This window comes from Chiloscyllium plagiosum, chromosome 10 (assembly GCF_004010195.1).
Source record: "Chiloscyllium plagiosum isolate BGI_BamShark_2017 chromosome 10, ASM401019v2, whole genome shotgun sequence".
Taxonomy (NCBI): domain Eukaryota; kingdom Metazoa; phylum Chordata; class Chondrichthyes; order Orectolobiformes; family Hemiscylliidae; genus Chiloscyllium; species Chiloscyllium plagiosum.
This window is the reverse complement of record NC_057719.1, coordinates 47,773,845-47,801,154: the sequence shown is the minus strand read 5'-3', so window position 1 is coordinate 47,801,154 and position 27,310 is coordinate 47,773,845. Positions and strand designations below refer to the sequence as shown.

Sequence of the window (27,310 nt, the reverse complement as noted above, 5' to 3'; positions counted from 1 at the left end):
GGTGGTGTACCGTGTATAGTTGCAAAGATATAAAGAAATGGGAATAAGGGAAGATATGCAACATAAATTCACTGAAATGATGCTAGGTTTCAATTCCAATTATGAAGATATAATTCTTGAGAATTTAGCATTTTACACCTTGTAGTTGAGAAGCTTATGAAATGGCCTAATAAAAGGTGTTCACAGTCTTATAGGGTTAACAATAAAGATATGTAAAAACAAATTGGTTGTATTGGTTGATGAATTATTAAGATAGACAGGCAGGAGGCTGGAAGAACACACAAAGATAGACAGCATCAGGAGGTGGAGAAGTCAACATTTTGGGAGTAACCAACGTTGACTTCTCCACCTCCTGATGTTGCCTGCCTTTCTGTGTTCTTCCAGCCGCTTGCCTGTCTATTTTGGATTCCAGCATCTACAGTTTTTTTTTGTCTCTGTTGAATTACTTGAGCAGACAGGGTCAAATACAAACACAAGAAAATTAGGGATTGGAAAAAAAAGTACTGTGTGAAATGTGACTTCCTCAATCATGAAGAAAACTTTGAGTCATTTTGAAAGCAATTAGATATTGTCTGAGAAGGGGGAGTATTAAAGAGTAATAAAACAAGCAAGAAGCAGGAAAAGCAAGCCATTTTATTTGGGGAAAATACTCCCATAGACTCAATGGTCTGAATGGCCTGTTATAATAACTCTCTGGTTTTCTCAGACAGATTCAATGATAGCAGAATTGTAAAGTAAATGCAATTAATAAAAGTCTTCATTCTAAGTTTGGGAATCTGTCGGAATACTCAATTATGTTACAGCTTTTTAATCAATCCAAATCAGCCATTAGTTTGGATAGAAAATAATGAACAGAAAAATATATATGTATGTATATTCAGTAAGTGCTGGAGATAACATTCAAATAATTTTTTTGGTGTTTATATCATTAACATTGCATGTAGATCAATTTCACCGTAGGTGGAAACCTTTGTAACATCTTGCAAAGTTTTGTAACGACGTTTGAACTCCAACAAATGTTGATTGTTTGCAGCCAACTTGTATTGGTTTGGTTCACCAAGAATCAGAACCTGGAGAAAATGAAAGTAAGTTTACATACATAACTACTCTATGTTTACCACCTGCACTCCAAGGTCTCTTTGTTCAACAACACTCCTTAGGATCTTACCATTAAATGAATAAGTCCTGCTAAGATTTGCTTTCCCAAAATGCAGCACCTTCCATTTATCTTAATTAAACTCCATGTACCACTTCTCAGCCATTGGCCCATCTGATCAAGATCCCGTCGTAATCTGAGGTAACCTTCTTAGCTGTCCAATACACCTCCAATTTTGGTGTCACCTGCAAATTTACTAACTATACCTGCTATGTTCACATCCAAATCATTTATACAAATGATAAAAAGTAGTGGACCCAGCACCGATCCTTGTTCACAGCTCCTTGAAAGTGGAGTCGCAGGTAGATATGATAGTGAAGGTGGCGTTTGGTATGCTTTCCTTTATTGGTCAGAGTATTGAGTACAGGAGTCGAGAGGTCATGTTGCAGCTGTACAGGACATTGGTTAGGCCACTGTTGGAATATTGTGTGCAATTCTGGTCTCCTTCCTATCGGAAAGATGTTGTGAAACTTGAAAGCGTTCAGAAAAGATTTACAAGGATATTGCCAGGGTTGGAGAATTTGAGCTATAGGGAGAAGTTAAACAGGCTGAGGCTGTTGTCCCTGGAACGTCGGAGGCTGATGGGTGACCTTATAGAGGTTTATAAACCCATGAGGGGCATGAATAGGATAAATAGACAAAGTCTTTTCCCTGGGGTGGGGGAGTCTAGAACTAGAGGGCATAGATTTAGGGCGAGAGGGGAAAGATAAAAAAGACCTACGGGGCAACCTTTTCATACAGACGGTGGTACATGTATGGAATGAGCTGCCAGAGGAAGTGGTGGAGGCTGGTACAATTGCAACATTTAAGAGGCATTTGGATGGGTATATGAATAGGAATGGTTTGGAGGGATATGGACTGAGTGCTGGCAGGTGGGACTAGATTGGGTTGGGATATTTGGTCAGCATGGACGGGTTGTACCGAAGGGTCTGTTTCTGTGCTGTACATCTCTATGACTCTATGACCAACAGTTACTGAATTCAATTTTATTTCTATTTGCTGTGTTAAAGTGCCAACAAATTTAGATACTTCCAAACTTCCATTTAAAGTATCCAGCAATGTGGATAATAGCCCAAGTAGATGCTGCCCATGAAAAGCCGAACAAATCTGATACCTCCTATCAGTTTATTCTCAATGATCAACAACGTGAAGGAAGGTTGTAGTCAGTGCTATTAAGCATCTGCTCAGCAAAAACCTGCTATATAGTTTGAGTTCCTCCAGAGCCACTCAGCTCCTGACCTCATTACAGCTTTTGTCCAAAACATGATCAAAGGGGCCGAATCCTAGTAGTGAGGCAAGAGTGACTGTCCATGACGAAGGCAGCAATTGGCTGAATTTGGCATCAAGGAGTCCCAGCAAAACTGGAGTCAGTGGGATTCAGGACGAAAACATCTCAACTCCTCATTGATGACATTCCTTCTTTCAGAGGGTCTAAAGTGAGGATGATTGCTGATTACTGCACAAGGCCAACTCCTCCATGACTGAAGTAGTCCATATCCAAATGCACCAAGACCTCGACAACATTCAGCCTTCACCTTCATGTCGGGTAAGAGCTTCTGTACCATGCAAGAGCCATGGCCGTTTCAATTGAGCGGCACGGTGGCACAGTGGTTAGCACTGCTGCCTCACAGCGCCAGAGACCCGGGTTCAATTCCCGCCTCAGGCGACTGACTGTGTGGAGTTTGCACATTCTCCCCGTGTCTGCGTGGGTTTCCTCCGGGTGCTCCGGTTTCCTCCCACAGTCCAAAGATGTGCAGGTCAGGTGAATTGGCCATGCTAAATTGCCCGTAGTGTTAGGTAAGGGGTAAATGTCAGGGTATGGGTGGTTTGCGCTTCGGTGGGTCGGTGTGGACTTGTTGGGCCGAAGGGCCTGTTTCCACACTGTAAAGTAATCTGATCTAATCTAATGTGGCTATTGCCTCTTTGGATGTTTAGCCATAACAGAATCTCCCCTAAGGGGCTGGCATAAATGTGGAATGATTCCAACAAAAAAAAAATGGGCAAAGTTGCACAACACTAGGTCCTAGAAAATCCCCAGAATTGACAAATTCAAATTATTTTGCACAGTTTATTTCTTTTATCTGTACGAATTTAAAATAAATTCAAGCCACATTTCTAACATTTCTTCAAAGATTGTTTTGCATATCATTAGGACTCAATAGAAAAAAAGCTGCCATCAGGAATAGGGGTATTTCACTTACTTCAAATCGTTCTCCATATTTAAATGGAAACCTTGGTGCATCCCTTTCTTCTGTACCCCAATCATTACTGATTCTGGAATTACGAACCATTACTTGATTAAAGCCAGCCTCCCTAAAACGAGCACTGAAATGAAACACAATATCCTGGCCAGAGCACACGTCGATGACAAATCTGTGAAAATAAAATTAGCCAACATTAAGTGAAACTTATACCACAGAAACAGCTTCTTCATCTGAAGAAATCATTCCAGTACCTATTCTCCATGTAAGCCACCTCTGGCTGCAGAGCAGTATAAGTGATCAATATGGACTTCAGTAAGGCATTCAACTAGGTTCCCCATGGGACACTGGTTAGCAAGGTGAGATCTCACGGAATACAGGGAGAACTAGCCATTTGGATATAGAACTGACTCAAAAGGTAGAAGACAGAGGGTGTTGATGGAAGGTTGCATTTCAGACTGGAGACCTGTGACCAGTGGCGTGCCACAAGGATTGGTGCTGGATCCACTACTTTTCACCATTTATACAAATGATTTGGATGTGAGCGTAAGTGGTATAGTTAGTGAGTTTTCAGTTGACACCAAAATTGGAGGTGTAGTGGACAGCGAAGGTTACCCCAGATTACATTGGGATCTTAATCAGATGGGCCAATGGGCTGAGAAGTGGCAGATGGAGTTTAATTCAGATAAATGCAAAGTGTTGCATTTTGGGAAAGCAAATCTTAGCAGGATTTCTACACTTAATTGCATGCAGGTAGATAGGATAGTGAAGAAGGTGTTTGGTATGCTTTCTTTTGTTGGTCAGAGTATTGAGTACAGGAGTTAGGAGGTCATGTTGCGGTTGTACAGGACACTGGTTTGGCCACTGTTGGAATATTGTGTGCAATTCTGGTCTCCTTCCTATAGGAAAGATGTTGTGAAACTTGAAAGCGTTCAGAAAAGATTTACAAGGATGTTGCCAGGATTGGAGAATTTGAGCTATAGGGAGAAATTAAACAGGCTGAGGCTGTTGTCCCTGGAACGTCGGAGGCTGAGGGGTGACCTTATAGAGGTTTATAAACCCATGAGGGGCATGGATAGGATAAATAGAAAAAGTCTTTTCCCTGGGGTCGGGGAATCCAGAACTAGAGGGCATAGGTTTAGAGTGAGAGGGGAAAGATATAAAAGAGACCTTATGGGCAACGTTTTCACGCAGAGGGTGGTACATGTGTGGAATGAACTACCAGAGGAAGAGTGGAGGCTGGTACAATTGCAACGTTTAAAAGGCATCTGCATGGGTATATGAATAGGAAGGATTTGGAGAGATATGGGCCGGGTGCTGGCAGATGGGACTAGATTGGGTTGGGATATCTGGTCAGCATGGACGGGTTGGACTGAAGGGTCTGTTTCCATGCTGTACATCTCTATGACTCTATTACTGATTTTCATCTAACCTGATCAGAAAAACCTTACATCATTTTTCATTCAACTGGGAAACTAGCTCAAATTTTCTTACTAATATTGAATGCAGAGAGTGTTGCAATTTAGTTACTGTCCTGTAAAAGGTGGCATATCATGAACCTATACCTCTTCCCTGACATCAAGGACACCAATTCCACCATTAGTCCCAACCCTGACAGCAGAAATCTACCTTAGCTTTTATCTCCCACCAGTGCTCCCCATTAGGATCAAAGCATTAATGGCAAAAAAAAATACCCTACTACTTTCATATTGACATTTACAAGGCACCTACATTCGTTTTCACCAACCTTTTTCTCTTCACATACCTATAGAAACTTTTACAATCAGTTCTTATGTTCCCTGCAAACCTACTCTCATACTCTATTTACTGCTTCTTAATCAATCCCTTGATCCTCCTGTGCTGACTTTTAAACTGTTCCCAATCCTCAGGTCCATTGTTTGCTCTTACCGATTTTTATGCCTTTTTTTGCATCTAATACTATCTTTAAACTTCTAAATTTGCCTATTTAATGAACGAATACATCTTTCACTCGATTTACATATCTGAGGGAGAACAAAATAATGCAATCCCTCTCGGTAAAGTCAAAATGGTTCATCTTTCAGCTTGAAGTGTAAAATTGCTCGGTTAAAAAAAGTGAAAGCTGGGCAGTTTTCATGATGTCCTGAAAAGGCACTGGCGAAAAAACAAAAGGCAAAGGCAAAGTCTCAGAGCTTGTGAAAATACACAAAGAAGAACAGGATATCAAAAGAAAGATGAGGACCAAGTAAAGACCAAAAAAAAGGCACCTGCATGGAGAAGCGAAAAACATAGGGTATGGTTCTCAATGTGTTGGCCTTTATTGATGAGGGGAATGATGCATAATCAATCAGGTTGAGTCTGAAATATTGGATGGGATTAACATAAGAGGAAATATTTGGAAAGGCATTAATAATTCAGGGACATTTAAATGGATTTACTAAGGTCATGTTTCACTTGCATTTGCATTTTTTTTGAGGTGGTAATAAGAAGTGTCAATGAGGACAGTATGTTTGATATAGTGTACATGGACTTTAGCAAAGCTTTTGAGAAGATTGCACATGGCAAATTACTCAGGATATTAAAAACTTAGATGCGTGGGCAAGTCACAAATTGGATTCAAAATCAGCTCAGTTGCAGGAAGCAAATGATAATGGTTGACAGGTGTTTCTGTGACTGGAAGACCACTTCTAGGGACATTCTGGGGGTTCTTGTGGCACAGTGATACTGTCCCTAACCTAGGCCCAGTTTAAAGTTCCACCTGCACCAGAAATGTGTAAGTAAGTGATTAAAAATACCTTGAGAAGCATTCCGCAGGGTTCAGCATGACATCGATTTTTTAAAACTTAACCTGTTCAGACATGCTAGGACACACATCTGAGAAGGTTGGCCCAGGAACAGGGACAGAGGCATTGCACGATATATCAATGATTAAGACTCAATGATGCTCCATTTAAGAAGAAGATGATTGAAGATGTTTGTAGATGGCATGAGACTGGCTGTAAGGAAGAAAGCTGCAAGCTGCAGGAGGCTATCTGTGGGCTGGTCTGATGGGCAGAAACGTGGCAAATGGAATTCAATTCAGAAAAGTAGGAGGTAATGCCTTTACAGAACAGAAACAAAAGCAACAGAATACACCACAAAGATAGCACACTGCACAGGAACAGGCAGACCTGGATTGCATGTCGACACTTCTCTGCAGAAGATATTGTAGCCTCAAGATATTCTTAAGGGGCATTTACATAAGAACTTCCTTGGAATGTTCATTAGCAAATCCACTGTTGCAGTGATTCACAAAAAACAGAAGAATTGTGCATGGCTGTATGGAAATTAATATACAGCCTTTATAGAAAAGTACAGCATAGAAACAGACCCTTCAGTCCAATTCGTCCATGCCAACCAGATATTCTAACCTAACCTAGCCCCATTTGCCAGCACTTGGCCCATATCCCTCTAAACCCTTCCTATTCATATACCCATTAAATTGCCTTTCAAATGCTGCAAATGTACTAGCCTCCACCACTTCCTCTGGCAGCTCATTCCATACATGTACCACCCTCTGTGTGTAGAAGTTGCCCCTTAGGTCCCTTTTATATCTTTCCCCTCTCACCCTAAAGTCTAGTTCTGGATTCCCCCAACCCAAAAAAAAGAGACCTTATCTATTTATCTTATCCATGCCCCTCATGATTTTATAAACCTCAATAAGGTCACCCCTCAGCCTCCGACAGTCGAGGGAAAACAGCCCCAGCCTGTTCAGCCTCTCCCTATAGCTCAAATCCTCCAAACCTGGTAACATCCTTGTAAATATTTTCTGAACACTTTCAAGTTTCAGAACATCCTTCTGATAGGATGGAGACCAGAATTGCATGCAATATTCCAAAGGGGGCCTAACCAATGTCCTGTACAGCCACAACATGACCTCCCAACTCCTATACTCAATGCTCTGACCAATGCCTTCTTCACTATCCTATCTACTTGCAAGTCTACTTTCAAGGAACTATGAACATGCACTCCAAAATCTCTTTGTTCAGCAACACTCCTTAGGATCTTACCATTATGTGTATAAGTCCTGCTAAGATTTGCTTTCCCAAAATGCAGCACCTGACATTTATTTAAATTAAACTCCATCTGCCACTCCTCAGCCCATTGGATCAAAATTCCATTGTACTCTGAGGTAACCTTCTTCGCTGTCCACTACATCTCCAATTTTGGTCTCATCTACAAACTTACTAACTATACCTCCTATATTCACTTCCAAATCATTTATATAAATGATGAAAAGTAGTGGACCCAGCACCAATCCTTGTGGTATTCCACTGGTCACAGGCCTCCAGTCTGAAAAGCAACCCTGAATCACCATCCTCTGTCTTCTACCTTCGAGTCAGTTCTGTATCCAAATGGCTAGTTCTCCCTCTATACCATGAGATCTAACCTTGTTAACCAATCTCCAATGGGAAACTTTGTTGAACATCTTACTGAAGTCCATATAGATCACGTCCACCGCTCTGCCCTCATTGATCTTCTCTGTTAATTCTTCACAGAACTCAATCAAGTTTGTGAGACATGATTTCCCACACACAAAGCCATGTTGACTATCCCTAATCAGTTCTTGCCTTTCCAAATACATGTAAGTCCTGTCCCTCAGGATTACTGCCAAATTCTAGCTGAAGATTGGAGAAGTGCATGGGGTAATCAGCATCTAATTAAGGAACTATGATTGGCTAACTTAGCTGAATCGGGCAAAACAGAGGTAAAGGAAAAAAAATGGCTGCAATTTCTTGAACACAGACTTGCAAACCCTCCTGAATAAAGTTAAGCTCAAGCAACACAGACTACTGGGATGTCCATGCCAGGTGACCACAAAAATACAGGTTGTGCCATGTGGTGAAAGTAGCACTAGCAGGAAGTGCCAATTCCTCACTCCTGGGACTGCAAACCAGTGGCACAAAAATTCATCGACATGATTGAGGAGTACAAATTATTGCACTTGCTCCATCTTCCTTCTGACCAGCATACCCTTCAGGCTCAAAGGAAGAGTTAAATGACTAAACTTCTGTTATGTACTCAAATAATTAACATGTTAACTAAAGATCCTAGATTATGGTTATCGAAGTGCCCACTATCACCACAGACTCCTTCAAGAATCAAACATCAATTACCTGAAAAACATAATCTTAAAATCCCTTCCTCCAGTTAAGGTACCACCACATTTCTCAAATCCATTCCCACACCAGCTACATGTGTAACAGCTGAACATGTACTTGCACTTAATAATTTCTGGAAGAAGTATCGTATAACGTGAGGGAGGCGGGCCACCAACCTGAAGCAACCCATAGTTTACAGGGAGGTGATCATGGAGATCAAAGGATCTCCATGTTGACCTTCATATCTGATATGGTGAGATTACAGAAATATTGCCGACATCAGATTACAAACTTCTACTATTACCGCAGGATTCCTGTGAATAACTGTTACAAACTTCGACCCTTTCTTTGTCCCCTGACTCCCAATCAGACAGTAATAATTCATTCTGAGCTTGAACTCGCCTATAAATTTACCATACACAACAGGGAAAAGAAGTGGAACAGCAACAAGAGAATAAGACACAAATTTCTTCCTTGTTGACTCTGACAATCATGAGGAGGAGGATGAAGGAACCCCTGGGGCCTGGTCCTACCTATTTTCCAAAGTCTTGAATGCCATTTTCTGCATCAGCTGCTTTATTGCACCCACACACCGATCAGGCTTTTACTGAGACAAAATTAGACAGCATCAGGAAGGATGTGATGCAACAAAATACAAGAAGTTAGGAGTGGCATGTAGGCACAGCTGTACTAATGTCCAAGCAGAGGAGAAAACTGCCCACAGCTTTGTTGTCATGAGACCCTAAATATAAGAGAGTTTCTAATTGAGGAGCATTGTACCAACATGTATTGCTCTGAGGTCAGTATCCAAGGATACGCAGCAACTGTCAGCTGTCATTCTCTCGAATGTACAATGTACATTTTTGGCAGTATCTAAACTTTTTGTATGTGGGATACTAATAGAGCAAATGATAACTTCATTGGAGCTATAGAAGACCACCACAAAAAAGTGCTGTGGAATTGGTTACTTCATTACTTCACCTCCTTGTAAGTTCTAAAGGCAGCTCTACATTGGACAAAAGATCCTATTCCTAGAATAGAAACAGCACAGAGAGCAGTCATTCAGCTTCTTTGTCTGTGCAGGCTCTCTGCAATTATGACTCAGCTAATCCCACTCCCCCGCCATTTCCCTCATCTCCAGAATCATTTCTCGTACTTTCTTTTTCTGCTGGAAACAGGAAAAGAAACGCAACTCCAAAAAGATTTTCTTTTAAACTAATCCCAAAGCAAGGAAATTATTTCCTCTCTCTCTCTTTAATACACAGAAAAGTTATTTTTGCTTTTAATTCTCTCAACTCCCTCACGCTTGCTCCTCCAGCCTATCCAATCAGGCCCCTACGCACCATCTGGGAATACACAAGAGGAGTTGAAAACCAAAAGCACCATTGGTGTATTTGAACTAGTTTAATTTTCTAGTGCTACTGGGTTAGAGTATACTGCAAAGGCTACAGCTGGAGAACATTGGTCATAAAGGAAACAGTGGAAACGCTTTCTCTCTCACACACAAGTTATCATCAAAGATGGCTGCCAAATCGGAAGCAGGACAACTCCTCTTGGCAAACCTGCAAAACCCAGAATCTTCAAATCAATTGTTCAACTTCCAGAGCCAACTCCACCATAATCACCCAACTTAACAGCCACTACAATTCACCACTACTCCCCAAGAATTAAAAAAATACCAATTTGTACGTCCTTTTTAACTGTTATATTTTTATTCATTTCTCATTTCTAATCTTACGTGCATATTGTGGTATTTTAAATTCTCTTGCATTTTTAAACTAATAGACTCACTCTTTGATTAACTTAAGGAAGTCTACTTCTCAAACAGCATGAGTACAATGGAATTGAGAAAGGTATCCATGAGGGAAAGGATCCTCCTTTTTTAGATGAACCTTCTTGTGGCCAGCTGCGAGGGGCTGAATAAAGAAGGTGCTATCGTTCCTCACTCCTCACCTGGCTCGCTTGCAGAAGGCAGAGAATAGGAATAACGGGATTTTTCTTCAGGATGACAGGTGGTGACTGGTGGAGTTTCACAGGGGTCAGTGCTAGAACCAACACTATTCATATAATACATTAACAATCTTGAGGGCACTGTTGCTAAATTTACAGATGACACCAAGATAGGTGGTATGGCAAGTAGTGTTGAGGAAGTGGCAAGGTTGCAGAAGGACATAAACATATCAGGAGAATGGACAAAGAGGTTGCAGGTGGAATACAATGTGGGAATGTGTGATGTCACGCACTTTGATAGGAAGAATTGAGGTGTATACCATATTCGAAATAGGGAAAGTCTTCAGCAATCTGAAGCACAAAGGGACTTGGGAATTTGAGTTCAGGATTCTCTTCAGGTTAATATGCAGATTCAGATGGCAGTTCAGAAGGCAAATGCAATGTTAACTTTCATTTCAAGAGGGCTGATACAAGAGCAGAGATATACTACTAAGGTTGTATACATTTAGAATATTGTGAGCAGTTTAGGCCCTGTATCTAAGAAAGGATGAGCTGGCCTTGGAAATGGTCCAGAAGAGGTTCACAAAAATGATCTTGTAAAAGAAGGTCTCATAGGAGGAGTGGTCCTACTGGGTCTCTACTTAAGAGTCAGAGATATACAGCATGGAAACAGATCCTTCGGTCCAACCTGTCCAACCAGATATCCCAACCCAATCTAGTCTCACCTGCCAGCACTGGCCCATATCCCTCCAAACCCAAACTACTTCCTTTAGGGAGTTTATGCCAGATATCTACCTCACTCTGAGCTGAAGTATGTGCCACAGTCAGACTCCAGCTTATCCATACCCCTTAGAATGAGCACCTTCAATAAGAAATAAGCCTTCTTTCCACTGGCGTAAAACATTTTTGCTGGAAGCAAACAAGCAGCACTTTTTCACAAGCAGTGTACACCAAGGGTAGGCATTGTCTTACACCTGCACTTAAATTTACAGGGCATTGGACTGTATAGTAAGTGCCTTTCTCTAAATCATACCCCCACTCATGCAGAGGAAGGTGATGAAGCACAATTTCTAAATTTGCAGATAGTATAAGCTACAAGTATAGTGAACTGACAGGAGGATGGTGATAGGACTTCAAGATACACGGCAGATGAAATTCAATACAAAGAATTGTAAAGTGATACCTATCCTTGTTCTTCCAACCAAAACATTAGGATATATTTCTGAAAAGGGCACAGGAGATGGGACTGTATGTGCATGGATCTTTGAAGTTGGCAGGACACATTAAGAAACAGATTTAAAAAAAAAAAAAATTTATTAGAGGCAGAGTACAAAAGTGAGTTATCAACCACCTTTATATAACATAGGTATGGCCTCAATTGAACTGTTGTGCCCAATTCTGGGTACGACGCGCGAAGGAAGGATGAAGACATTGGAGAGGTTGCAGGAAAGATTGAGAATCCTCGGAACCAGACATCTGGACAGAGTAGCAAACTTGGGGCTGATCTCATCATTGAAGGTGGAGAGGAAATTCGATAGAGGTGCTTAAAAATCATCAGATCCAGGTCAAATTGAGAGAGAAAGAAAACAGTTCCAATTGGCAGATTGGTCAAGAACTACAGAGGACCATTTCAGATTCATGGCAAAATAATCTAAGGCAACAGGAGAGAAAAGAATATTAAAAGAAAATTTAAATCCTGAAATGCATTGCCAGAGAAAGCAACAGAGACAAATTCAATGCAGACCTTCAAAAGGAAACATGGACAATTATCTGAAAAGTAGGACTACAGGAACAGGATGGACTTGATGGAATTTACAAGGTTTGGGGGAATCTCATTGAAAGCCACAGAATACTGAGAGGCCTGGATAGAATGAATGTGGGGAAGATGTTTCCACTGGTAGGAGAGACTAGAATCCAAAGGTACAGCCTGAGAGTCAAGGGGCGACACTTTACAACTGAGATGAGGAATTTCTTCAGCAAGAGGGTGGTTAATCTGTGTCACCTACTTAAGACACAGAGATGGATACGTTCTTGATTAGTAAGGTGATCAAGGAGTACGGAGAGCAGCCTGGAAAATTTTAGCCATGATTGAATGGTAGAGCAGACTTGATGGCCAAATGGACTAATTCTGCTCCTAGATCTTATGATTGATGCTGCTTCAGTGTGGCAGCTCAAATGGTCAGCATGCAGATGTATTGACTTCTGGATTCAGAACCTCTATTTGCACCATTGATTTGTTCCAAATACTAATTTTGCCTTTTTAACTATGTTTTCTCATTTGATATTAGCTGCTATATGTTTGGACACTCTGTCCCTTCATGTCTCACTCTGGGTAATTTCACCTACTCGTGTCCTTGGTTTCCAATTTAGACAACAACTGGATCACACCCCTATATTTATCGCATCCAAGGAGGCTATTCAACCCACATTTTCCATGCTGATCACTGATCTGATGATACTAATCTCATCTTTCAGCTTTTGGCTCAAAGCAATGGAGGCCATGGCCATGTAAATGAAGATATAAATGTTGCTTAAATGTGACAAGAGTTTCTGATTTAACTATTCTTTCAGGCAGTAAGTTCTTGACTACCACCCTCAGTGAAAATAATTTTCTTGAACTCTCTTCTTCGCTTTCTACCACTTATCTTAAACCTACATCTCTCAGTTATTGACCTTTGTACAAATGGAAGAAATACATTCCTATCCACCCTATTAATGCTACTCTCAATCTTATACATCTCATCAGGTCCTCTCTCAAGCTTTGCTACTGCAAAGAATCCAATCCAAACCTACCCGATCTTTCATCCTTGCTTCAGTAATGATTGTAGAAGAAAAACATGCAAAAGGCAAAATATGAATCTTATATATTGGAAGGCAGTTAAAAAATAAGTAATATCTGACACTATTCTACATATGTTTATTGAAAAGTGGAGTAGCTTCACTATTTGTGCTGCTGTCTCTCATATAACCTTCAGCATCTGTCAGCCACTGAAAAGCCTACTGTTCCATTGATCAATGCAGACATAAATCTAGAGCTAAAAGTTCCAGAGTTCTTGCTCCACCATCAAAGTGTGGCAGACTAAAATTTCCAAATTGCTCTAGGTGCCGGTGCTGTTCTCTTTGCAAAGGCTGGGTAATTTCGATGTTAGGCAAAACACATTGTACCATTGCGTCTACAAAGTGGATTTTTCCTGATCAAGGCTCAGAATACTAAGTGTTGCCATGCAAATGAACAATGGAGGGAAGGCAAAAATAAGGCCTAATGGAATACAAGCCACTGTTCAATCTGTCAGTCAATCTGCAGGGATCAGTAAGGAATTTTATTGTGAGGTTTTTCAAGGTTTGAAGGCCTTTGACAATTATGCCTTTCTTTGTGCCTCACATGAGTTCCAATTCACTCGGAGTCACTCCTCTTGAAATGGTAAGTCAGAAAAAGTGGCAGAATTCAGCTTCGAAATGATTTCCTGGTCCTGCAGCTGAAGATCCAACCAGTCTTTCCAAGGGACCAAAATGAACTTCAAAACTAATAGTCAAATTCAAATATCAAGAATGGCCATGTGAATGAAGAATGACAAAAGCTATACAAATGCGTTCTAATAACAATACCTGCAGAGGGTGTGGTCCTCATATTTCTAATATCATGTGGGTAACAAACAATTGGCTAGTACTGTACTCTCACATAAGCTGGAAGGATACTATTGGTGTAATATTAAGTAAACGTTAAAAAGGTTTCATCCATATTTTAAAAAAACTTACTTTTCAGCATTCATTTTGACAGTTCCAACTACCTTGACCATTCTCCCTGGCTGCCAACCTCCTGGGATAGGAAGGTCATAAGGTACTGGCTGGAAATATCAAATGAAAAGAAAAAAATATGAAATCGGAAATAGAAAGATTCAAGATTTACAATTCTATCAATATTCCATTTACTCTACAGAATTTCTAGTTTTACGCTGTGCTAAATGCATTCCATTTATGTGCCAGGCTGCATTCAGACACTAACAAATGGCAGTACATGTTGGAGTTTTTAAATCAGATTGGGTTCTCAATTTCCTTTAAATTGAAGGAAGATACATACACATCAATTAAATTTAGAAAATGTCCAATGAGTGGGCAATGCAAATTGTCCCAGTGTGTTACTGATCCAAAATGAAATGATAAATCCAGCTGCAAGCAGAATTCTCTCTTCCCTTTCCAATAATAAGATGATTCATCACTCCTGTATTGCTTTGTTCATCATTCAATACCACACCTTTGTGACCATAATTCATGTCTAAATTTGGATAGCCAGAGGGCTATTAAGTACAGGAGAATATTGTATAGCACTGACTAGCACTTCCATCACAAGAGAGGTCCAACAAAATTAGTTTCATTACCTTGAAGGGTTTCTTATAACTATAGTTTCCATTCCTGATTGTATTCTGGATGAATCTATGTAGTACATTCTTAATGAGCTAGATTGCTTTGTACAATTAATAGTGAGGATAACAACATTCATCATTATTGAAGTACAAATTAGACTGCAGCTAACAGTGATGCATGTGCTCAGTTAAACATTGAAATTGGGAAGTTGCCATAAGTTTCCCTGTTTCTCCAGAAAGTTCACCATACTGCTATCTTGCTGAGACACTTGTCATTGAAATAAATGCAAGTGCGAATTTGCTATGGGTGTTATGCACATCCATTAAACTCACAGAAATTAGGGCTTGACTATTTCAATACAAGTAAAAAGTTGGGATCTAAAAAAGTCTTAATTACTGTTAAACAACTGTTTATTAAGATACTTTGCAAGTATTTAATTGATTATAAGATGCTATAGAAATGCAAGCCTTTTCTTCCCTTTAGTGTTAAAAATGAACTTTTAGAAGTTTGGAGTATCCTTCAGAACTTTCATCAGACTTATTTACACTAAGGGAGTAGTTGGCGTTGATAGTATGGATGCATTTAAGAAGAAAGTAGACAAGCATTTGGAGAAGAGAGAGAAGAATTACTTGGAGAATGAACGACCACATAGACTGATTAGGCTGAATGGTCTGCTTCTGCAATATATACCTTATGTTTTTTTTAGATCATAATTATTGTTAGATTTCAAAACAGTGTTTTAATTTGTATTTGTCTTCATCCAATCTTTCTCCTCCTCTTACTTTCTAAAGATGATTTGATATTGAATTCACTATTCTGCCTATTTCTGGTTCGAACTGTTAGCTGTTCACTTAACAAATCTACAATTTGATAACTTAAGGACAAATTCTGTTCACACAGTCCTCAGACTCTCTGGGAGAGTTTTGTGGTGAACTAATTCTTCAGTTAAAGTAAGTTCTAGTGAAAATAAAAATCAAAGAAAGTCTGTGGGGAAGTGCAAGTATTCATTCTCCTCCTCATATGTTGTCACATTTCAATTCTACAATCACTTTGCCATGTCATTTAAAGTCTTCTTAAAATACATAATTGACAATCAGCTTAAGCCTCTTTTCCTAACTCTTCTACAATAGTTATTTACCTATTTACTTCCCTCAGCAGCTGTGTGAAGTTTCTTGTAAAGTTTTCTAGTCTGTTGTAAGATCAAGAGAATCAAATGAAATAATTTGATCCATATTCAAAACGTGGCTGAAAATAAGCACACAAGTCTCAAACACTAGAGATTTGAAGATTCTCAATTTCAGTTGCAGATCACTTACACTGAAAACAAGTTTTACCACTTCTTGAAATCATAATATGCACTATTTATTTAATTCAAAAGATCAATACCTACCAATGTGGCATATCCTTGCCCAGGCTGATTAGGGGCTCCAGGTGAACCAGAAGCAGGAGGCATTTGGCCTCCCGGTCCAGTCTGTGGGCTCGGCCATCCAGGCTGTGGGCCCGGCCATCCAGGCTGTGGGCCCGGCCATCCAGGCTGTGGGCTCGGCCATCCAGGCTGTGGGCTCACACCACCAGACTGGAGTTTGTTAGCATTTGAAAAATCAGGACCCAAAGCATCTTCCAACTAAAAGATAAAGTAAAATAGTTGACCAATAGCTCATTTATTAGTGCATGGAGCAAGATCCTCTATTTAATCTTTTTCAGAGAACAGACTTCATCTCATCTGGATAACATCAAGCCACATCACTTTTCCATCTTAAATGTGAATGAACTAAGAAGAACAACTAACTTTCCTGCTTCCCCAAAAGTGGCAAGGGAATGTATCTCGATATTGGGCAAGAATGGGATTCAGCTTTGTCCTTGGCTATTTTTGGTGACCATATAACTTACATACCACAATTTTTATCCCTCAAAGTTTGACCATAGCTTTGTTGTTAAGGCAATCACACGAATGAGTCTGAAGCACTTCTTAAATGGAGCTTTGTCAATCAGAATATTCTCAGTCATACAAAATCAATCATCTGAGCAACTCCACTCTCTGAGAATTGGAAAAAAAAATAAAATCTCCATGAGTTAGCTCAGGGAGCAAGAACTCAGCAGACTGGCATTTATCACTCCACCAAAACCCCCGAAGTGTTGCCCTTTCACTCTTGTGGAGCCTCAATGACTAATAAGTTCTTAACAAAACAAAGCTTTCAATTTTGAAAGGAGAGCAGTGAAAAAGGAGTGTGGAGGAGTGGTGAGGGTGAATGACAAATGAACTTCACAAATGACGATGTAGAAGCAAAGACTTTCATCAAGGATTGAATGACCAGATGACACTGAAGCAACCTAAATGAGAAAGAAAGATTAGAGCCTGTCTCAGTGAAAGATGAATGATGTCTGTACAAGCAATTAAAAGAGACACAGATTGGGGGTGGGGGTGGTGGTGGCGGCAAAAACTTACATGCATGTAATGACCAAAATTCTATGCTCCAATGTCTCTGAACATGCTGAATTAAATCGATGTAATTACAAAAATGTTGAATAGTTTGTTTTTCATTGAAAAAAAATGACTGAATCAATAATAGGAACTGAAAAACATAGGTAAAGACCTTAAATTCTCAGGATATCAAAGCAGAATTTGACAAAAAAATGCCATAACAACCAGATAAGGTCTCCTTGTGACCTGAGCATTACCTAACGTGGAATCTACTTGCTAATGTGACACAGGTCTGATTCGCCACTCTTCTGTAGCTCATTCTAGTCAACATACTCACTGGCTCCTCGCCACACCTCACATTTCTGCATATTCTGGAATGTGCATTGCTGATCAATTCTTGCTCCCAAAATCCTCTGGCAGAACAGGTTTTATTTCTGTCAAATTAACCATTTGATGAACAGTGGGTCATCTGCTCAGTGGATCATAGTTTTCTCTAATTTTTTGTAAGTCAGGTAGGGGTGGGTGGAAATGTGGAGAGGCGAAAAAAGACTCATGCAAGATGTCGCCTGCCAATACTCACAGCTGTAATTGCCATGATGAACCACACATGGAAGGCAGGAAGAGAGAGAGAATCAGCACAAAATTAGAGGAGAAAAGACAAAAATTAAATCACTAAAATTGCACACATTTTCAAAGTACTTATAAAGTATTATTTCCACGAAGTCTGCATGAATATCAATTGTTAAGGCATTGTCTTTTGAAGTTTTACCTGTTCTTTGACTTGGCAGAAATTTACACATATATACTTACAGCTAATTCATCCTGAAAAACAAAGGTGACAAGTTAAAATTACTCTAATGCACTTGTATAGTACGATCTGCCTGTAAAGCACACAAGACAACATTTTTCACTGTGCCTCAGTACACGTGACAATAATAAACCAAATCAAAATTAATTTTTGTCACTAAGAAATAAATTCTAAATTTTAGAACTGAATTATAACATAAATAAGCTCACAACTTCCAAACATAATAAATATGCAAGTTAATTTGATCTGTCTTTACTGATAGACTCACCGTCTCAATCTCTCCCTTAACCTGAGACATGGTAGCCCTCAGATTAAACCACCATCAGTCATTTCTCTCTCATGAGAAAGTACCAATGGTCCAGTAGGACAATCTTGACTAACTTTACAGATACCATCCTCACTTTATCAGACCTTATGCATTAGGCTGAAATAAAGTCTGGAACTTGGAGATTCTATCCTGCATTGCTGACAGATCGCTCCCTTAAACTGTACTGATTCTACATGGTGTGAACATCCAGGTCCCTGGTTTAACCAATAGTGAAATATTGTTGGACAGAATGGGCAGGTCTCTACTGAAGTTTCGGACAGCAGAATGTGACTTAATTGAAGTATTTAAAATCCTGAATGGTCTTAACAAGGTGGACATGGAAGTTATGTTTCCTCTTACGGGTGAATCCAACAATGTGGGGTGGGGCGGGGACCTTGGATTTAAAAATCAGAGGTCATCTTTTTTTGGATAGAGAAGAGGAGAATCTTTGTCTCCCAGAAGGCTGTATGATTTTATAACTCTCTGCCTCAGAAGGTAGTGGAAGTGGGCTGCTTGAATATTTTTAAGCCAGAGATAGATTTTTTTCAGGCAATGCATTTAAGGGTTATAGGAATAATTGCGAATGTGGAATTTGAAACAAACAGACCAACCGTTTTCTTACTGAATGGTAGAATTCTAATCTTAATGTTTGTACTGTCTGACTTCCAGGAGTTCCAATAAATTGTTCTTTGTGCACCATTACATATGGTACTGATCTCTATAGCACACCTCTCCATTCCAGGTTATTCCATCCTCTCTTCTCAGTGATTCAAAAGCACATGATTACCAACTTCAGTGTTAAATCATTGTATCATTAACATCTGCATTTTCATTACATTACAAAGCATGAATGGTTGCAGAGAGGAGAATGTGAGGACTGCTGATGCTGTAGATCAGAGTCAAAGAGTGTGGCGCTGGAAAAGCACAGCCGGTCAGGCAGCATCCGCGGAGCAGGAGCATCGATGTTTTGGGTATAAGCCCTTCATCAGGAAGGGGGTGTGGAGCAAGAAGGAATTTAACAGTCAGCAATAATTTTTTATTTGTAAATATTCTATTTTCTAGGACATGGCTAAAGGGAGAGGGAGAGAGAAAGAGAATGAGTGAAAGAGAAAAGGAGCAATACATGAAAAGAAAAAGAAACAAGTAATAAGATTTCAACTAAAGCTTAAAATGTGGAAAATACAAAGATGGAATTGTATCCCTCTGTTCCACATTCCCCAACCAAAGGAAATAACCTCACAGAGTCTACTCTGGCAGGCCCCTTCAGAACCTTGTACATTTCAATAAGTTAGGTTAAGCCTCCACTATAGAATAGTAGCAATTCCAGGCAACACACTTCAGAAAGCCGATAGATATAAAGGAAATTTACTCGGATGCTACTGAGATTGAGGGTTTGTAGAAGTTAGGACTTTATTCCTGGAAACACAAAAAGTTAGATGCTGATATAAGTAGGAGTCTGATGCTCAGGAGCTTGAGATACTCAAAAGCTCGGTGGGGAGATTTCTCTAGGAGAAAGTAAGAACTGCAGATACTGGAGATCAGAGTCAAGAGTGTGGTGCTGGAAAAACACAGCTGGTCAGGCAGCATCCGAGGAGCAGGAGAATTGACGTTTCAGCATAAGCCCTTCATCAGGAATGAGGGGAAATTTCTCTGCTGAGGGAAGCAATAAGTACAAGTTCTAGATTCAAAATCATTGAGAAAATGTGTGGAGGGGTAAACAGGAGATTACTTTCACATAGCCTTGTTGAGATTGGGAATGCTGTCTCTGGAAAATGAGCTGGAAGATGATTTTACAAACACTTTAAAAAAGGTACCTAAACATGAAGAACTATCAGGGTCACAAATAAGTAGCAGGATGTAGAACTAAGCACAACCACTCTTAAGGCCAACACTGACATGATGAGTCAAACTGGAAATGCTAGGGGACAGAGGGTCAAACATGAAGGATGAACTGAAGGAAATCTTTATTAGTCAGGAGATAGTACTGGGCAAATTAATGGGTTTAAAACTTGATAAGGGCCCAGGGTCTGATGCTCTGCATCCAAGATTACTTAAGGAAGTGGCCCTAGAAATAGTGGATGCATTGGTGATCACTTTCCAGCATTCCATAAAATCTGGAAGAATTCCATTGAAATAGAGTAGTTAATGTAACCCCACTTTTTTAAAAAGGAGGGAGAGGGAAAAAAACAGGGATTTATAGGCCGTTTAGCCTGACATTGGTGGTGGGGAAAATGGTAAAGTCAATAAGGATGCAATAGCTGAGCAAGCAGTGACAGGATTGGTCAAAGTAGTATGGATTCACTAAAGGGAAATCATCCTGGACATATTCTGGAATTTTTTGAGGATGTGACCAGGAGAGTGGACAAGGGTGAATCAGTGGATGTTGTGTATCTAGCCTTTCGAAAGGCTTTTGACAAGGTCCCACACAAGTGATTAGTAAGCAAAATTAAAGCTCATGGTACCAGAGGTAATATATTGATGGGGATAGGGAACTGGTTGGCAGATAGGAGGCAATAAGTTAGAATAAGCGGGTCCTTTTCAGTCTGGCAGGCACTGGCGAGTGGGTTACTGCAGGACTACAGCTGTTCACATTAACAATGTGGACTAAGGAATTGATTGTAATATCTCCAAATTTGCAGATAACATTAGGCTGGGTAGCAATGTGTGCTGTGAAGAGGATGTTAAGAGGCTGCAGAGTGACTCTGACAGGCTGGCTGAGTGAGCACATACTTGGCAAATGCAACATAAAGTGGTTAAATGTGAGGCTATCCCCTTTGGTGGCAAAATCAGGAAGGCAGATTATTATCTGAATGGTGGTAGTTTAGGAAAAGGCGAGGTGCTTGAGCCCTGGGTGTCTTGGTGGAAGGTTGGTTCTTCATAACGAGAGGATTTGAGTATAGGAGTAGTGATGCCTTGCTGCATAGACACAGGACCTTGGTGAGGCCACACCTCGAGTATTGTGTGTAGTTTTGGTCTCGTAGTCTGAGGAAGGACATTGCTGGACTCCCTCAATAGCAACAAAGGTTCGCCAGACTGATTCCCGGGATCGCAGCACTGACATATAAAGAAAGACTGGATGACTAAGCTTGTACTCACTAGAATTTAGAAGAATGAGGGATGACTTCATAGAAACATATAAAATCCTGATGTGACTGGACAGGCTGGATGTGGGAAGAATGTTGCTGATATTGGGGAAATCCAGAACAGGGATCACAGGGATAAGCCATGCAGAACTGAGATGAGGAAGAATTTCTTTACTCAGAGTAGTGAACCTGTGGAATTCTCTACCACAGAAAGCTGTTGGGGCTAGTTCATTAGATATATTCAAGAGGGAGCTGGACATTCCCTTGCAGCTAAAGGATCAAGGGGTATGGAGAGAAAGCGGGAGTGGGACACTGAAGTCGCGTGATCAGCTGTGATCGTATTGAATGGTGGTGCAGACTCAAAGGGCTGAACAGGCTCCTCCCACACCTATTTTCTATCTTTCCATCCAAATGGACTATAAGTTTGTACAATTCTATGAAACATTTTTGTACTACAAGGCACTGCCTGCCATGCAAGTTTGTTGCAGGAAATGATATAAAATCAAATTTAACTAAACAGATCGCAGAAGTCAAACAGTCCTGGAGAATATGAAGTTCTAACTAGTACTCAAGAAGAGATATTCACAAATCAAATGCTTTTAACACTGCTGGAATGCAGACAGTCCTAGATAGCTAGAGTAGGTGTGTGACTGGTATCACCATAAATGTCAACAAAGCCCAGTAAAACTGCATTGCACCTGGTAGTTTGTAGCTACTGTTCTCAGAATGAAAATTATTATTATTAGCAACTGTGCTAAGAATATGGTTTCTACAGAAACAGAAACAGAGCTACAATTACCTACAATGGCAACAGGTTTAACAGAAGCAACTCCCTGAACTCCAAAACCCTTATGATAAAACAAGAGTACACTTAGTTTCAGCAGTATGAGTAAACTGGGATATGAAAAGGTAACTTCAAAATGATAGTTTGTGGCATTTGTTCAAGCATAGATATGAATGGTAATAATGCAGATGTCTTTTGTATAGTACTTGTTGTTCTGCTTGCACAGTTGCTTGAAAACAAATAAAACATGGTGAAAACGTATGTATTTCTGTCGAGGGGAGAGTATCAGAATTCATCTGCACCGTTCTCTAAGCTTGTATTTTAAAGATATCTTGGTGGATAAATCCCTATGAAACTATGGCTCTAGATCACCCATGTAGATCTCACTTAAAGCCAATGATTTAGAGAACAACCATCAGCTTATAGCACGAAGACAGTGGTAATTTTTAAAAAAATTCTCCTGTGAACAATTAACGAACTGATCCAACATCAGTCCCAGGCTTTAAACATGAATTAACTTGCCTGGTTTCCTCACGGATGCCGCCTGAATGTTGTCAGCATTTTCTACCTTTTTGTTTAAAGAAAGTCACATCTCTAGTAGTTAACTTATTTTGTTTTTGTGGTCTTCCCACGAAATGCCAATCTTCAGTCTACAGTGAGGGGGGCTGTGGCCAGGTATTAGGGGTTTTTGGGGTGAGGGGGGCTGTGGCCGGGTATTAGGGGTTTTTGGGGTGAGGGGGGCTGTGATTTTGTTTTTGTGGTCTTCCCACGAAATGCCAATCTTCAGTCTACAGTTTATCAATGTGAAAACTTCAACAGTGACTGCGCTCTGAAATAACTCAAATAGACGTCGAGTGGTCTGAAACATCGTAATATTATGAACAGTGCTAATAAAAGCAGTGTGTCCCGATTATCCGGACCTCAGGCTTCCTGTCGTTTTCAACAGTGACTGCGCTCTGAAATAACTCAAATAGACGTCGAGTGGTCTGAAACATCGTAATATTATGAACAGTGCTAATAAAAACTTTTCAATGTAGAGGTTAACCCCAAACACAAGGGGGAAAAAACCCCCGCGGGTTGGGAGTGAAGGCAGTACTATAGTCCAGCACCAGAGATCGTTCATCAAACGCTTAAAAACCTACATGGCAGTGCAATGCAATTTACACAACAAAATTCTGACATTTCTTACCATGAATCTGTTGAAGGAGAAACGACTCTGAAACGAGAATAAGATGGGTTTAACAAATGGCGACTGAGGGAGCGCCCGCCCAGGAACAGCAGCAAAACCTGGACAAACAGGTTTCTATCTGCGTGAAAACGACAGGAAGCCTGAGGTCCGGATAATCGGGACACACTGCTTGCTGCTCAACTTTCCCCCACATCAACCTCAGTCATCCAAAGCTTCAACAGAGAGCCAAGGTCTCTCCTCAGAGACCCTAATACCCCAAGACTCCACACCCCAAAAATCTCTAATACCCAGTCACAGCCCCCCTCACCCCAAAAACCCCTAATACCCGGCCACAGCCCCCCTCACCCCAAAAACCCCTAATACCTGGCCACAGCCCCCCTCACCCCAAAAACCCCTAATACCCGGCCACAGCCCCCCTCACCCCAAAAACCCCTAATACCCGGCCACAGCCCCCCTCACCCCAAAAACCCCTAATACCCGGCCACAGCCCCCCTCACCCCAAAAACCCCTAATACCCGGCCACAGCCCCCCTCACCCCAAAAACCCCTAATACCCGGCCACAGCCCCCCTCACCCCAAAAACCCCTAATACCCGGCCACAGCCCCCCTCACCCCAAAAACCCCTAATACCCGGCCACAGCCCCCCTCACCCCAAAAACCCCTAATACCCGGCCACAGCCCCCCTCACCCCAAAAACCCCTAATACCCGGCCACAGCCCCCCTCACCCCAAAAACCCCTAATACCCGGCCACAGCCCCCCTCACCCCAAAAACCCCTAATACCCGGCCACAGCCCCCCTCACCCCAAAAACCCCTAATACCCGGCCACAGCCCCCCTCACCCCAAAAACCCCTAATACCCGGCCACAGCCCCCCTCACCCCAAAAACCCCTAATACCTGGCCACAGCCCCCCTCACTGTAGACTGAAGATTGGCATTTCGTGGGAAGACCACAAAAACAAAATAAGTTAACTACTAGAGATGTGACTTTCTTTAAACAAAAAGGTAGAAAATGCTGACAACATTCAGGCGGCATCCGTGAGGAAACCAGGCAAGTTAATTCATGTTTAAAGCCTGGGACTGATGTTGGATCAGTTCGTTAATTGTTCACAGGAGAATTTTTTAAAAAATTACCACTGTCTTCGTGCTATAAGCTGATGGTTGTTCTCTAAATCATTGGCTTTAAGTGAGATCTACATGGGTGATCTAGAGCCATAGTTTCATAGGGATTTATCCACCAAGATATCTTTAAAATACAAGCTTAGAGAACGGTGCAGATGAATTCTGATACTCTCCCCTCGACAGAAATACATACGTTTTCACCATGTTTTATTTGTTTTCAAGCAGAACAACAAGTACTATACAAAAGACATCTGCATTATTACCATTCATATCTATGCTTGAACAAATGCCACAAACTATCATTTTGAAGTTACCTTTTCATATCCCAGTTTACTCATACTGCTGAAACTAAGTGTACTCTTGTTTTATCATAAGGGTTTTGGAGTTCAGGGAGTTGCTTCTGTTAAACCTGTTGCCATTGTAGGTAATTGTAGCTCTGTTTCTGTTTCTGTAGAAACCATATTCTTAGCACAGTTGCTAATAATAATAATTTTCATTCTGAGAACAGTAGCTACAAACTACCAGGTGCAATGCAGTTTTACTGGGCTTTGTTGACATTTATGGTGATACCAGTCACACACCTACTCTAAGAAAACCCTAATACCCGGCCACAACCCCCCTCACCCTAGAAAACCCTAATATCCGGCCACAGTCCCCCTCACCCCAGAAAACCCTAATATCCGGCCCGATCCCCACTCCTAGTGACCCTCATACCTGGCCCAATCGTCACCCCGAATGACCCTAATACCCGGCCTGATTCCCACCCCTAGTGACCCCAATACCCGGCCCGAGAAGCTATGCTGACAGCTGACCTGAATCCTGATTTAAACTGCACTCTGTGATGTGAGATTTTTTCATGCTCTGCCAACGCCCTGGGAGTTTCACTGCGTTGCCTTTCCCCGGGTGTGGCTACACAACCCAGTTCAGACATGCCCCTATTTTGGAATTAAACCGCGCAGAATGGTTGCTGAAGCCTTTGAAACAAATGAAATAACCTGCAGAAATTCATATCATTATATATTAATTGATATTTTCAATATTTTGTGAAGTGTATAACTTGGAATAAAATGTGGCCGCGAACTGGAAGCAGGAAGTGGAGAGTCGCTACGTACTCCATAGAACGGTGCGATCGAATTTTGGAAGTGGCCAACATATTGCGCTCGTAATATTACCTCCTTCCATCAATATTTGTTTTGCATTCTTTACATTAAAGCTAACCTAACACTGTAAGCTTTGTTTAGAAAACAGCAGAAAAGTTGTTTTTTACTCAAAGTTTGAGTTACATACTGTTATGTACAGCACAGATGCAACCTCTGAAACTCCGAAATCTGCTCTGCTCCATTTCCTTGTCCTCCCCTTTTAGAGAGTTATACAGCACAAAAACAGACCCTTGGATCCAACCAGTCCATGCCGAACATAACCCCAAACTAAACTAGTCCCACCTGCCTGCTCCTGACTCATATCCCTACAAACCTTTCCTATTCATGTTTTTATCCAAATGTCTTTTAAACGTAATTGTACCCACATCCACTACTTCCTCAGGACGGTCATTCCACATAGAAACCATCCCCTGTGTAAAATACCTGCCTCTCATGTCTTTTTTAAAAAATCTCTCTCCTCTCACTTGAAATCCCTTTTGTAGGTAAATACTTATGAATTTTGCTCCAGGATTGTTAACTGGATTCACTTGAGCTTAGTCACAACTGAAACTTTGATAGTTTGTTTAGTGAATGTATAGTTGAAAGAAGAAAGTTTAAAAATATGCACAACTTCTCTCCAGTATGATCCTTCAATTATTATCTTCAATGAAAATGAAAACTGGGAGAGATTTACAAGAGGCTGTGATTAACTACCATCCATTTTACGTTATAGCATAGTTGTGAAGAAAGGTTTGTGGGCTGATGGTACGTGAGCTGCTGAGTATTCTTGCTTCTTTCATGTTTTAAGTGTGAATCCTGGCAGACAGAGTTGAAAAAGTGTGGCGCTGGAAAAGCACAGCACATCAGACAGTATCTGAAGAGCAGGAGAGTTGATTTTTAGCTCTTAAGCCCTTCATCAGGAATGTGAGGGAGGGTGTGGGGAGGAAGAAGGCTGAGAGATAAATAGGAGGGTAGGAGTGGGGGGAAGGTAGCTAGGAAGGTGAGAGGTAGATGCAGTTACGGGGTGATAGTGATAGGTCGGAGGGGAGGGTGGAGCGGATAGATGGGAAGGTAGATGGACAGTTCAAGAGGGTGGTGCTGAGTTGGAGGTTGAGGTGGAGAGAGGGGAGATTAGGAAACTAGTGAAGTTGATGTTGATGTTGTGTGGTCAAAGGATCCCAAGATGGAAGATGAGGCATTCTTCCTACAAGCTTGGATTTGGCAATGGAGGAGGCCCAGAACTTGCATGTCTTTGGCAGAGTGGGAGAGTGAGTTGACGTGGTTTGCCACAAGGCAGTGGGGTTGTTTGGTGCATGTGTCCCAGAGATGTTCCTTGAAAAGTTCCATGAGTTGGCGTCTTGTCTCCCCAGTGTAGAGGAGACCACATCGAGAGCTGTGAGATAGCAATGCTAAACACTGAGCCACTGAGCCACCCTATTATTGTTTTTTTTTGTAGATGTATTGATCCAGAATAAATAATCCATGTTTCATTGTAATATTAGCACGAAGAAATAATGGATGGAATTAAACTGAAAATTTGTTTCATTGAATTTGAAAATTCAATATTTCCTTAGGTCTTTGCTGATATTTGTCACATGCTGTGAAGCTTTGAATTTTTTTTCAGTTTTTCACAAATAGCCTTGACCAATATATCCAACATGATCTTTGTA

The 27,310-nt window shown here is 40.9% G+C and overlaps 2 protein-coding genes across 2 annotated transcripts in view; one reads left to right on the top strand and one right to left on the bottom strand.

Moving 5' to 3' along the window:
- Nucleotides 1-612: 612 nt before the first annotated feature.
- Nucleotides 613-25,807, bottom strand: LOC122553621 (galectin-3-like). The gene is made up of 7 exons (XM_043697710.1): nt 25,789-25,807; nt 23,383-23,409; nt 18,022-18,033; nt 16,180-16,413; nt 14,184-14,272; nt 3,358-3,529; nt 613-1,070 (listed from the first exon to the last, which is right to left on the bottom strand). Exons 2-7 carry the CDS (start codon nt 23,383-23,385, stop codon nt 921-923), a joined length of 660 nt encoding a protein of 219 aa, XP_043553645.1. The 5' UTR covers nt 23,386-23,409; nt 25,789-25,807; the 3' UTR covers nt 613-920.
- Nucleotides 25,317-27,310, top strand: part of LOC122553620 (organic solute transporter subunit alpha-like) — a 46,112-nt gene continuing 44,118 nt past the window's right edge. Inside the window, exon 1 of the mRNA XM_043697709.1 lies at nt 25,317-25,624. The gene's annotated coding sequence lies outside the window, so the exon portion shown is untranslated. The remainder of the gene's footprint in view (nt 25,625-27,310) is intronic.